Source organism: Gopherus flavomarginatus, assembly GCF_025201925.1.
Source record: "Gopherus flavomarginatus isolate rGopFla2 chromosome 13 unlocalized genomic scaffold, rGopFla2.mat.asm SUPER_13_unloc_5, whole genome shotgun sequence".
NCBI classification, from domain to species: domain Eukaryota; kingdom Metazoa; phylum Chordata; order Testudines; family Testudinidae; genus Gopherus; species Gopherus flavomarginatus.
Genome location: NW_026114613.1, coordinates 360,346 through 373,634, shown reverse-complemented (window position 1 = coordinate 373,634; position 13,289 = coordinate 360,346). Strand labels below are relative to the sequence as shown.

Below are 13,289 nucleotides of genomic sequence, written 5' to 3'. Positions count from 1 at the left end.
AGAGCACTAAAGCGTGTATAAGAAGAGATAACTGAGCTGCCAAAATAGGTGGCTTAATTTTTGTTGGGAACTGTTTCTTTTAACCCTTTTACATGTATTGAGCAAAGAGGATGTTTCAGACAAAAATCTTTGGATTTTAGCGTCTTGGAGGAAACCTTTCTCTGTGGAGCAGAAGAATATGGGTTTCCCTGTATTCTATATTATATGTGGGCGGCTAAGAATAAGCTTGTGTCCTAAGCATACGTAGTATAGATATAAAGTCTACTGGCTGCTGTCATGCGGTTGATCTTTGACCCTTAGTCGCTGTGATGAATAAATTGAAATAACTTTCAAGTTATTTCCAGTGCTTGCAAGTTGAAGCTAGAAAAATTCAGAATGGAAATAAGGTTTATTTTTAACAGTGAGGGGAATTAACCACTGGAGAATCTGCCACAACAGATGGTAATTTTTCCATCAATTTTTTGAAGTTAAGATTGCATGCCTTTCTAAAGAATCTGCACTAGGTCAAACAGGAATTAATTCAGGACTGTCCTATGCCTTGTGTTATACAGAAGGTCAGCCTAGATCAGTAGTTTTCAACTTTTTTCATCTGTGGACTCTTGAAAAATTTTAACTGGAGGTGCAGGACTCCTTTGGAAATCCCAGGTATAATCTGTGGACCCCCATGGGTCTGCGGATCACAGGTTGAAAACTCCTAGATGATCATAATTGTCTCTTCTGGCCATAGAAATCTGACTCTCCTCATTTTTGGTCTATAGGGTGGATATTTTAAGGAGGAGATTGACACTCAGAGACTGACTCAAAGAGTCCTCCAGCAAAACTTAAGTCAGCATTCTTTTAGCATCAGTAAAATGGAGTTAGAAGACAACTATGGTAAGTGTTTCTTTGCTGGCTTGTAACATTCATGCAGAGGCCTGGACTAGATGACCTCTGGAGGCCCCTTCCAGTCCTACAATTCTGATTCTAGTCGTGGTTCCTGCAAAGATACAGTGAGAGACCGCTTAGATCTTTGAAAGTATTAAAGTATCTTAAAGTTGGTTAAAGGAGGGAGTGGCTTCTAGGGAAGTAACTTTCCCCTCTAGGCATTAAGTCTGGTGGATATATGCATGTGTGTATTAGAGCAGCGGTTCACTGCACCTGATTTTGGGTCCCAGAATGAAAGAATTCATAGTCTTCTTGCAGTTCAAAACCGCGCAAATTTTAGAGGCAATAAAGGATGATGTGGGTCAATATCACAGCAAAATAAAAAACAACCTAGGTTTTGCAAGTTGAGTGTGAGATTGATTGGTTTATATGTAGTTGCTGGGTGAGTAACTGGGTGTACTGAGACAAACACTTCTAGGCAGCATGTTGGGTGCAGATGCAACACCATACCCCAACCTTTGTGAGTCAGGAAGGCTGGAGTGGGGGCGTAGCTCAGCTGTGTGTGGTTCATTTTATTTATTTACCATATGCAATCTGGCTAAGCCACAGTGTTCTTATCAATAATGTTCAAGGCATGAAGGCTTCCAAGAAGTTGTCAATTTGCAATCCTCCACCGTGTTTGTGGGTTCCCACATTGACCTAGTGGACTATGTCCACCAGCTGCAGCATGTCTGCCATCTGGAGAAATGGACGATCCAACTAGCAGATCAGATTTGTTGTGTGGGGTACAAACTGGTTACAAAACTACAGTCACGTCTGGTGCAGACACGGTCTAAATCAGTTTCCTGGGGATCATCCCAGTAAAGTGACAGTTCTTAAAGCCCTATCTATGCCACAATTCATAATTGACTTTATTTGCAGTGGCTGGCTCCAAAATGTGTTTGGCTACAGATGCAACATGGTTAATATCCTGTTAGTGCTAGGGCTGTCAAACGATTAAACAGTAATAGAATACCATTTATTTAAATATTTGTGGATGTTTTCTATATTTTCAAATATATTGATTTCAGTTACAGCACAGAATACAAATTATACAGTGCCCACTTATATTTTTTTATTACAAACATTTGTACTGTTAAAAAAAAGTATTTTTCCGTTCATGTAATATAAGTAATATAGTGCAATCTCTTTATCACGAAAGTTAAACTTACAAATGTTGAATTATGTACCAAAAATATTGCATCCTAAAACAAAACATTGTATACCTTTAGAGTCTACAAGTACAGTCAGTCTTACTTCTTGTTCAGCCAATTGCTAAGATGAACCAGTTTGTTTACGTTTGCAGGAGATAATGCTGCCCACTTCTTGTTCACAATGTCACCTGGAAGTGAGAACAGGCTTTTACATGGCAGTGTTGTAGCCAGCGTTGCAAGATACTTACGGCCAGATGCGCTAAAGCAGGGGTAGGAAACCTATGGCACGTGCGCCAAAAGTGGCACGCAAGCTGATTTTCCAATGGCACTCACGCTGCCCGGGTCTTGGCCACTGGTCCAGGGAAGAAAGCATTTTAATTTAATTTTAAATGAAGCTTCTTAAACATTTTAAAAACAGTATTTACTCTACATACAACAATAGTTCAGTTATATATTATAGACTTATAGAAAGAGACCTTCTAAAAACATTAAAATGTGTTATTGGCATGCGAAACCTTAAATTAGAGTGAATAAATGAAGACTTGGCACACCACTTCTGAAAGTTTGGTGATCCCTATGCTAAAGATTCATATGTCCCTTCATGCTTCAGCAACCATTCCAGAGGACGTGTGTCCATGCTGCTGACAAGTTCTGCTCAATAACGATCCAAAGCAGTGTGGCCCAATGCATGTCTACTTTCATAATCTAAGTCAGATGCCACCAGCTGAAGATTGAATTTCTTTTTTGGTGGTTTGGGTTCTGTAGTTTACACATTGGAGTATTGTTCTTTTAATACTTCTGAAAGCATGCTCCACACCTCATCCCTCTCAGATTTTCGAAGGCACTTCAGATTCTTAAATCTTGGGTCACGTGCTGTAGCTATTTTTTAGAAATCTCACATTTGTACCTTCTTTGCATTTTGTCAAATCTGCAGTTAGAAAGTGTTCTTAAAATGAACATCATGTGCTGGGTCATCATCCAAGACTGCTAGAACATGAAATATATGGCAATATGTGGGTAAAACAGAGAAGGAGACCTAACAATTCTCCCCCAAGGAATTCAGTCTCAAATTATTTAACGCATTATTTCTTTAACAAGTGTCATCAGCATGGAAGCATGACCTCTGGAATGGTGGCTGAAGCATGAAGGGTCATATGAATGCTTAGCATATGTGACATGTAAATACCTTGCGATGCTGGCTACAAATGTGCCATACAAACTCCTGTTCTGAGTTTCAGATGACATTGTAAATGAGAAGCAAGCAGCAATATCTCTCATAAATGTAAACAAACATTTCTCTTAGCGATTTGGCTGAACAAGAAGTAGGACTCAGTGGACTTGTGGGCTCTAAAGTTTTACATTGTTTTGTTTTTGAGTGCAGTTATGTAACACATCTACATTTGTAAGTTGCACTTTCACAATAAAGAGATTGTACTACACTACTTGTATGAGGTGAATTGAAAAATACTATATCATTTTTACAGTGCAAATATTTGTAATAAAAACAATAGTGAGCACTGTTCTTTTTGTATTCTGTGTTGTAATTGAAATCAATATATTTGAAAATGTAGAAAACATGCAAAAATATTTTATACTTCAGTTGGTATACTATTGTGTAACAGTGCAATGATTAAAACTACGATTAATCGTGATTAATTTTTTAATTGTGATTTTAGTTAATTGGATGAGTTAATTGTGATTGATATACAGCCCTGGTTATACCATGGTCAGGTAAGGGAGCTGCCCTCTTCAGAGGCCTAGCTTGGCATATGGCGCTGGCTTGATGCATTGGAGACTCCTTCTCTCCCCCCCCCCCCCCCGTTATTAATGGGTACACAGGCTTGGTGCTCTGGAACCATTGGATGAAGTTCAGGGCTTGTCTACACTACCACTTAAGGTGATATGATTTATGTTGGTCATAGGTATGAAAAAGCCACCCCTCTGAGCAATGCACCATCTGAGTTGTCCACACCAGCCCTAAGTCAGTGGGGGACACTCTCTTGCTTTCATAACTTCCGCTTCTTGCTGCGGTGGAGTAATTATGGTGATGGGAGAGCGCTCTCTGGTCAGCATAGTGCTTTTTCACCACACTCACTAGAGCAGCGCAGTTGTGTAGACTGGCCCTTGGACAGACCCTCTTGTAGTGTGACTACCCCTCGGGGCACACACTCACTAGGACAAGCCTCCTGGGCTTCAGCTCCTCCTGGGTCTGACCTCTGAGCATTCAGCATCCCTGTTTCACGCCCTAAGCTCCCTGCAGCGAGTCCACCTGAATAGAACACCTGGGGACAGGGCAGGCAAGTTTTGTAGAAATTTTGGTGGTGCCCAGAACCCGCCCCCCCATCTCCACCCCCTCAAACGCTGCCTCCACCTGCCTAAGGCTCTGGGTGGAGTTTCAGGGGGAGGTCTGGGGTGCAGGTCCTGGGCTGGGGATTAGGGTGCAGGCTTTGGGAAGGAGTTTGGGTGCAGGCTCCGGGCTAGGGCACGGGGTGGGTGTGCAGGAGGGGGTGAGGGCTGCAGGCTTTGAGACGGAGTTTGGGTGCAGGCTCCAGACTGGTGGTGGGGTTGTAGGAAGGGGTGACTGGTGCAGGCTCCGGGCTGGTGGTGGAGGTGTAGGAAGTGGTGAGGGGTGCAGGCTCTGGGAGGGAGTTTGGGTGCTGGGTGCAGGCTCCGGGCTGGAGCAGGGGGTGGGTGTGCAGGAGGGGGTGAGGAGTGCAGGCTTTGGGATGGAGTTTGGGTGCAGGCTTGGCTGGGGGTGTAGGAAGGGGGAGGTGGTGCACGCCAGGGCAGAGGATCAGGCTGCAGGGGAATGAGGGTTGGGGCTGAGGATGAAGGGTTCATGATGCGGGGGGGCTCAGAGCTAGGGCATAGGCTCAGGGTGCCGGGGGATGAGGGCTCTGGCTGGGGATGAGGATCAGGGTGCGGGGGGATGAGGGCTCTGGCTGTGGATGAGGATCATGGCGCGAGGGGATGAGGGCTCTGGCTGGGGATGAGGATCAGGGTGCAGGGGGATGAGGGTTCTGGCTGAGAATGAAGAGTTTGGGGTGTTGGAGTGGCTCAGGGCTAGGGCAGAAGGGCAGCCTGCCTTGCCATTAGCGGTTGGCAGGCGCTAGGACCCTGGGACAGCACACACAAGTTCTGCTGGAAGCTGTTTTCTGACAGCAGGTTTGGAACAGGCAGGGAAACGGCGGAACGCGGACGCAGGAGGGAGGGGTGGAAGGCGGAGGCCAGGACCTGATCCAGGTAGGGACGCGGCGGGGCGGGGCGGGGCGGTGGGGGGGCGGCCGGGGTCCGATCCAGGCAGGGCCGGGGTTGCTGGAGCAGGGCACCCAGCCCTGGATATTGCTGGAGCCTGGGCACCGCGAGCCCATATATCTCACCCCTATGCCTGGGGAAACCTTGCATGCCCCTCTAAGGGGCCATGCACCCCCGACAGTGGAAAACAGAAGGGTTTATTAGTCGTCTGAAACAAATCGTAGAGTAGAATCTTGTTAGCACAGAAAGCAGGAAGTTAAAGCAAAGTCCATCCTGAGGAGACCCAGAGCCCTGGGTTCTCCCCCCTGAATCCCAAACCAGAAGACTGACCAGCTTTCAGCAGCTCACTCTCAGTCATACCCAGTTGCCCCTCCTCCATCCTGTATGCTATTGCCCATGCAAACCAGTCACCTGGCCTCCACCTCTTTGTTCTCTAATTCGTCCGACTGGCTCTTGCAGAGGATGGGCCCCAGCCATCACTTGCCAGGGTACAGAATGCCCAACCATTGTCTGGGCCCAGGTAGCTAGGTGGCACTTGTACCTTCTCTCTTGGGGTATCTGCAAAGCTCTCTCACCCTTATCCCACTGCTTAGATACTTGTGCAACACATAGGGAAATCTGAGGCACACACAGTATTCATACAAACACGACAATTCCCACTTTGTCACAAGTAGCCTTTTGTCCTAATTACCTGTGTCAGTCTTTCTCAGTGACCTGTCCTGCTGATCTCTCTGACACTGTTTAGAAAGGCTGCAAGCTGGTCCTTGGTATCAAAAAAATTGAAGAACTCTGATTTATGTAATCAATCTGGCCCGTCCCCTTACTTCCAGCTCTCTAGAGAACATCCCACAGTCTGTTGTCCCTTGTTCCTTTGTGTGCATGGCCTCTGTACACCGATGGAAATGTGGGTAAATAGCATGGAAGGTGTGAGGGGAGACACATTTGTAGTGGCAGGAAAGCTGCTGGACGAACACAAACTGAATCCTGAAGAAGAGATCTGTGTATGCTTGAAAGCTTGTGTCTCTCACCATCCGAAGTTGGTCCGCACCTACCTTGTCCCTTCTATGTAACTTTTAAGTTATTTAAGGTAACTCGTGCCTCTCTGAGTCCTAATGTGGACTAGGAGGGAACATTTTCAAAAGTGCCTGTGACTTAGGCCCTCACTATATTCAGTGGGTGTTGGGCGCTTAAGCACCTGCCAACCTCTGCACTTTATAGGGCCAAGTGCACTGTAGTGCAAATTGCAGCCGTAACTCCAGCCATGTTTGTGTTAGTTTGATTTTTTTCTTACTCCAGCAGAGATGGCCTTTGAGCATTGAAGGTAAATGCTAAAAAGATTTACTTCAGAATGCCATGCTTCTGCTGACCCTTAGCATGTCACTACTGTACAACTAGCTAATTTGGTAGCTTCAAAGGTTTTTATAGTAATGTGTGTATTTCCACCTCACTGTTCTGCATAAGTGTCCTCATTGATATGTACGGGCACTCTGCACTACTGACTACTCTTTCCTCATTTTTAATTTAATATTCCACTCACCAAAAATCCAAAGTGAATTTGGTTGAGTGTACACAATGAGTGCCAACATAGCAATTTTAATTTTTTGTCTAGGCTGTTAAAAATTGATGGCTTAATCCCATTAGAGGAAAGCTCCAGTACCTAGTATGTTTCCACACTTATTAATTGTGTTGATGACATTCTTAGATATTGTTTTACAGAATGTTTCCTTGTCTTTTTATTCTTTCTCCTCCAGTTGATGCTTTGGATCCAGATAAGTTAATACAATGTCCATGTGATCGTTATCATCAAATCCGAGCCTGTCGGTTTCCCTATCATCTTGTAAAGTGCAGGAAGGTAGGACAGGGTGTTAAGGTCTCTAATGCACTTGGGAAGTCATATTTTTGTAAATGCTAATGCATGGTGAGCTCAGTATGCTTTGTTGCCTTTTGCTAGAAGGATGCATTCGCTTGCTATTAGGCTGGAAGAAGCTGTCTTTATTTCATATTTATATCTGTCATCCATTTACCACTTAGTGAAAGTATCCAGTTCATATTTAGTAATGCACTTCAGATCAATGCATTTACCCTGAAGAAAGATGATACGGGTTCTTCAGAATACCTAGGTTAGTGACGGGATCCTGTTCTCTTCCAGCAATTCACTCATGAGACCAGCGTGTTTGCTTCCCACTTGAGGCCATGGAGCAAATGCAGCCAGTGTTATATGGATGCCTTCTGGCTGGCCAAAGCAAAAATGATCTGATGTTGCAGCTAATTCTTTACTTTGCAATCAGAGCAGTGCAGCTGCTAAACCATCTTTTTTTATATGGCTAATAACTCTATTCACTTTACATCTGTCTGAAACTTTTTATCTCCTCAGTCTTCTATTCTGGGCTAGAATGCTATATATTTAACAGGAGAAGCTGCTCCTTTCTTTTGTCCTCTCAGTCAGGATCTTATTTTAACCTCTCCAGTGCTAGTGTATATTAGTTGTACTGATATAAGCACACGTATACAGGTATAACTGCATCCACATGTTAAGATGCTGTACTGTATAACTGTATTGGTTAGGAATCACACCCCTAGCCAACATAGCTATAGTAATATAAAAGCCATGCAGAGCAAGCCTGAGCAGTGTGTGTTCTTCCTCTCTGTCTTCTTGCTCTTTTCTAAGGGTAAAGGTTCTTCATTCAGTGGGGGATAGTGGTGCTCTTCTGTGTCCACACTAGTTTGCCTATACTGGCAAAGTGCTTTGAATATAGATGTGGCCTCAGCTGGAACATTGAGTAACTTCCCTACTGTTTCAGGAGAGTTAAATTAACTGCAAAGACGTAAGCTCTAGTGCAGGCAGGAACTTGTTCTCTAGTCTGTCGCTTACTTAATTTAAAAATAAAGGCTGAATTATTTAGGGTTTCAAGGCACTTACTCCCCATGTAGGCTTTTTAGGGCAGTTTCATCTGTGCATCAAACCATGACAGTGCAACAGTTTCGCTGTGTTTGTTCTGGGGCTGATCTTCAATCAGATAAATTTCAGGGTGGTGGTTAAATGTAAAAATGAACAAACATAGCCTGTATCATAAAGGATGCATATGCTTCACTGTTTCTACAGTGCATGTGTGCTCAGGACCTGAGCTAAGTTTTGGCTTTCCTTTGTTTAAATCAGGGGTCGGCAACCTATGGCACGCGTGCCAAAGATGGCACGCAAGCCAATTTTTAATGGCACACTGGAGCCTGCCGGGACTCCAGCGTGCCATTAAAAATCCTGGCCAGGCCAGCCCGTTCTCCTCTGCCCTCTGCTCCCCTGACTGGGGCAGGGAGCAGAAGCATAGCCGTGCACATGGGGTAGTCAAATGACCCCACTCTCCCTGCACGGCAAGCCGCAGGGTCCACGCTTCTGGGCCAGAGTGCCGGGCCGAGCGCAGCAAGCTGCCGGCCCCTCCCCCGCCTTCTCCCCTCCCCTGGAGCCCTGCTGCTGTGCGCAGCGCTCTGGAGGTGAGGGCTGCGTACTGCCACAGGGCAGCATTTGGCTCCGCGGAGAGGCAGACACACTCCCCACTCACCCGGAGCTCTGCTGACACACGCGTAGTGCTCTGAGGGGCAGGGCTGTGTGCTCCTGCGAGACAGCGACTCTGGATCTGCATGGAGCCTCATGGTAAGGGGCCCAGGTCTGGAGGCATTGGATAAGGGGTGGGAGCAGTCATGGGACAGGGAGCATGGTGGGATCCTGGGAGGTGGCTAGGGGTGGGGGTCTCTGGAAGGGCTAGTCAAGGAGCGGGGGGGGGGGTTGGATGGGGCATGGGAGTCCCAGGGTTTGTGAGGGGGCAGGGGGTGGATAGGAGTCAGAGGACCAGCAGCAAGGAGGGTCCTGGAGAGGCAGTTAGAGTGGAGGGTCTCTGGAGGGGGAGGTCAGGGGACAAGGAGCTCAGGGGGTAGTATGAGTTGGGATGCTGGGGATCCTGTCAGGAGGCAGGGGTGTGGAGAGGGGTTGGAGCAGGCAGGGAGTTGGGGGGGGGGTTGGATGAGTTGGGAGTTCTGGGAGTCCTGTCAGGAGGCGGGGAGTGGTTGGATGGGGCATGGGCGTGCCGGGGGTCTGGCTGGGGATGGGGGTGTGAATAAGGGTTGGGGCAGTCAAGGGACAGGTAGGGTCCGGTCGGGGGACAAGGAACAGGGAGGCTTAGATACGGGGTGGGATCCTGGGGGGCAGGGGTGCCAGGAGGGGGTAGTCTCATAGACTCATAGACTCTAGGACTGGAAGGGACCTCGAGAGGTCATCGAGTCCAGTCCCCTGCCCTCATGGCAGGACCAAATACTGTCTAGACCGTCCCTAATAGACATTTATCTAACCTACTCTTAAATATCTCCAGAGATGGAGATTCCACAACTTCCCTAGGCAATCTATTCCAGTGTTTAACTACCCTGACAGTTAGGAACTTTTTCCTAATGTCCAACCTAAATCTCCCTTGCTGCAGTTTAAGCCCATTGCTTCTTGTTCTATCATTGGAGGCTAAGGTGAACAAGTTTTCTCCCTCCTCCTGATGACACCCTTTTAGATACCTGAAAACTGCGATCATGTCCCCTCTCAGTCTTCTCTTTTCCAAACTAAACAAACCCAGTTCCTTCAGCCTTCCTTCATAGGTCATGTTCTCAAGACCTTTAATCATTCTCGTTGCTCTTCTCTGGACCCTCTCCAATTTCTCCACATCTTTCTTGAAATACGGTGCCCAGAACTGGACACAATACTCCAGTTGAGGCCTAACCAGCGCAGAGTAAAGCGGAAGAATGACTTCTCATGTCTTGTTTACAACACACCTGTTAATGCATCCCAGAATCACATTTGCTTTTTTTGCAACAGTATCACACTGTTGACTCATATTAAGCTTGTGGTCCACTATGACCCCTAGATCTCTTTCTGCCATACTCCTTCCTAGACAGTCTCCTCCCATTCTGTATGTGTGAAACTGATTGTTCCTTCCTAAGTGGAGCACTTTGCATTTATCTTTATTGAACTTCATCCTGTTTACCTCAGACCATTTCTCCAATTTGTCCAGATCATTTTGAATTTTGACCCTGTCCTCCAAAGCAGTTGCAATCCCTCCCAGTTTGGTATCGTCCGCAAACTTAATAAGCGTACTTTCTATGCCAACATCTTAAATCGTTGATGAAGATATTGAACAGAGCCAGTCCCAAAACAGACCCCTGCGGAACCCCACTTGTTATACCTTTCCAGCAGGATTGGGAGCCATTAATGACTACTCTCTGAGTACGGTTATCCAGCCAGTTATGCACTCACCTTATAGTAGCCCCATCTAAATTGTACTTTCCTAGTTTATCTATAAGAATATCATGCGAGACCGTATCAAATGCCTTACTAAAGCAGGCAGGGGAGAAGAAGCAGCAGGGTTGGGAGTTCTTAGGGGGGCAGTCACCCAGCCCTCTCCCCTGAGCCCTGACCCCCCCCCACACACACACACCATGCCCTCTGCCCTGAGACCCGCACACCCCCCAGGCCCCTGCCTTGAGCCCTATACCTCCCTCATACACACCCAGCCCTCTACTTAACTCCTTCATCCTCCCCGAACCATAGCCCTGACTCTGGCACTCCTACCCATACCCAGCCCCCCCCCCCGCCCTGACACCTACACACACACCCATGCCCAGCCTCTAGCCCTGACTCTAGCCCTCTGCCTCCAGCCCTCTGGGTCCTGGCCGCCAGCCTCGCACAACCCACTACTGGCCTAGGGTTCTGGCTGACGGACCCTTGCCAGCCTGGGTCCTGGCCGCAGGCCTCGCTCAGCCCGCTGCTGGCCTTTGTAAACAGAACCCCAGTCCAGCAGCGGGCTGAGCGGGCCGGCAGCGTAAGATCAACATTTTAATTTCATTTTAAATGAAGCTTCTTAAACATTTTGAAAACCTTGTTTATTTTACAATACAACACTAGTTTAGTTATATAATATATAGACTTATAGAGAGAGACCTTCTAAAAAACATTAAAATGTATTACCGGCACGCAAAACCTTAAATTAGAGTGAATAAATGAAGACTCGGCACACCGCTTCTGAAAGGTAGCCGACCCCTGGTTTAAATGTTTTCAACCTATTTCAGGATGCAGATTGCACAAACCCTCCACTAGTGACTAGAAAATACAAGGGTTAGGATGAATTCAGTGAGAGAGTACTTTCTCTGTTTCTCTAGAACCACCCTGATATTGCAGAGCAGCTAGCCACATGCCCCTTTAATGCCCGCTATCAGGTTCCCAGAGCTGAGATCAGCTATCACATATCAAGCTGTGATGACAAAAGCTGCATTGAGCAAGACATTGGTGAGAAAATATTAGACTCCTTTGGCTGTGTAAAGTCACTGCTGGAACTCTTGGGCTAACAGCGTTCTAACTTAATTTTTGCTGTTAAAGATGGTTTTAATACTCTATTATTCCATAAGCAACCCTTTACCTGTAGTGCTATGTGATACAGAAGCAGCGGGAGCCCTTGGAGACTTGAGTTTCATTCATTCTGTGTCCGTGCAAATTCTCCTAAGCATCTGAGAGGCAACTGGCTTGCATTACATGTGTTATCTGCCAGAGATTTTAGCATTAAAATGGGAACTGTACATTGTGCCCTAAACTGTGTGCTCGGAAATGAGCTCAAGTTGGTAATCTGGACCGCTTAGAGCAGAAAGATAGAGGCCATGAGATAGGTGTGTCTCCAATGCAGATCTGATCTGATAGTGACCAAAAATCTTCATAACCTGTCTAGTGGCTTATGTGAAATAAATTGGTCTCAGTTCAGTTCTTAATGGACAAGTGTCTAGATCATAACAATCCTCACTTCTGTTGCATCCTACTTGACTGTCTTAGCAGAAGAGCCGTGACTGGGCCAGGGAGGCTGAATAACTTTCCCAATTGAAGGTGAGTTCCTCCAGTTCAGAGTGGGGCAAGTTGGGGAGGGGACTATGGGGAAGCTTTCCTACCACTGCCCATGCTGTCGGCTCTGATGAGGAGTTCACTGTCCAGGTCTGTCACCCCAGCACCTAAATCACTTGGTTATGTGGGTCGTGTTCCAATGTCTCCCCCAACTGATGTCTATGTGTCTATCCCTACACTGGAAAATGTATCTGTTCTCTGGCAAAAGTAGAGTTGTACTGAAGCTAGCAATGATGCGCATGTTAATGTAGACAGGGCTTAGAGCATGACAGTAGTGAAAAAACCCTCAGGAGATTTTTGTGACGTGACAATAGAAACACACCTGAACCCTCTCCCAATGCGTATGTTGGAGCAGTTGCACCATTGCTGAAAAATGTATGCAGAATTGTTTTGCATTAGAAAAGGCTTAAAACAGGGATTGGCAAATGCGGGGCCTGCAACAATCCTGCCAGATTTGATTTGGCCTGCCAAACATTCAGAGTTAGTAGTAGCAAACTTTCAGAGTTAGTCAGTATATAGCCTCTTAAGGTATGGCCCACCAAAAGGGTCTCATGGATTTTGTGTCCCTGTGCTACCTTCAAGGTGCCCATCCCTGGCCTAAAGAGTTTTTTGCTCCTAAGAATAGGGGAGTACTGATCAACTTCCAGCATATGCTGCTCCTCTCCAAAGCCTAGAGCTGTTCTTCAGCTAGATCAAAACATGATTAATGTCCCTAAAATAGGATTGTATTTTATCCGAAAAGATTTTCTCACTAAGCATTTTCTTTGCTTTAAGTGAGTCAGTCAAATACCTGCCACAGAGAGATGATGAATACTGTCAGCATGTGGCAGCCGCCCCCATATGACGAAGACTGGGATAAAGGTGAGGAGGTTGATGACACAAGGTGGCTTTCAGCCCCTGCTATTCCCTTCTTCTTGCCCGTAAAGAAGTGACATGGACTGAGAGAGAGAGGTCCCATAGATCCTTCTGCACAGATCATATGTTGAGACACCCAATTATACTGTCTCTGAACAAATTAAGTTCTCCTGCTTCACACGCTCTACCACATGCCTGCTATTCTCTAC

The 13,289-nt window shown here is 46.4% G+C and overlaps 1 protein-coding gene across 10 annotated transcripts in view; it reads left to right on the top strand.

The window, feature by feature from the left end:
* Positions 1 to 13,289, top strand: part of LOC127041851 (gametocyte-specific factor 1-like) — a 77,282-nt gene that overhangs the window by 45,928 nt on the left and 18,065 nt on the right. For 9 of the 10 annotated variants that reach the window (XR_007771730.1, XR_007771728.1, XR_007771729.1 and 6 more), the window contains 3 exons: positions 7,064 to 7,164; positions 11,499 to 11,625; positions 13,000 to 13,086. Coding sequence is in view for 7 of the 10 variants with exons in the window: in XM_050935646.1 (XP_050791603.1) it covers positions 7,064 to 7,164; positions 11,499 to 11,625; positions 13,000 to 13,086 (315 nt within the window). In the remaining 3 variants the exon portion in view is untranslated. Of the gene's footprint in view, positions 1 to 649; positions 874 to 7,063; positions 7,165 to 11,498; positions 11,626 to 12,999; positions 13,087 to 13,289 lie in introns of those variants that run through there. The other variant, XM_050935650.1, reaches the window with a different exon arrangement.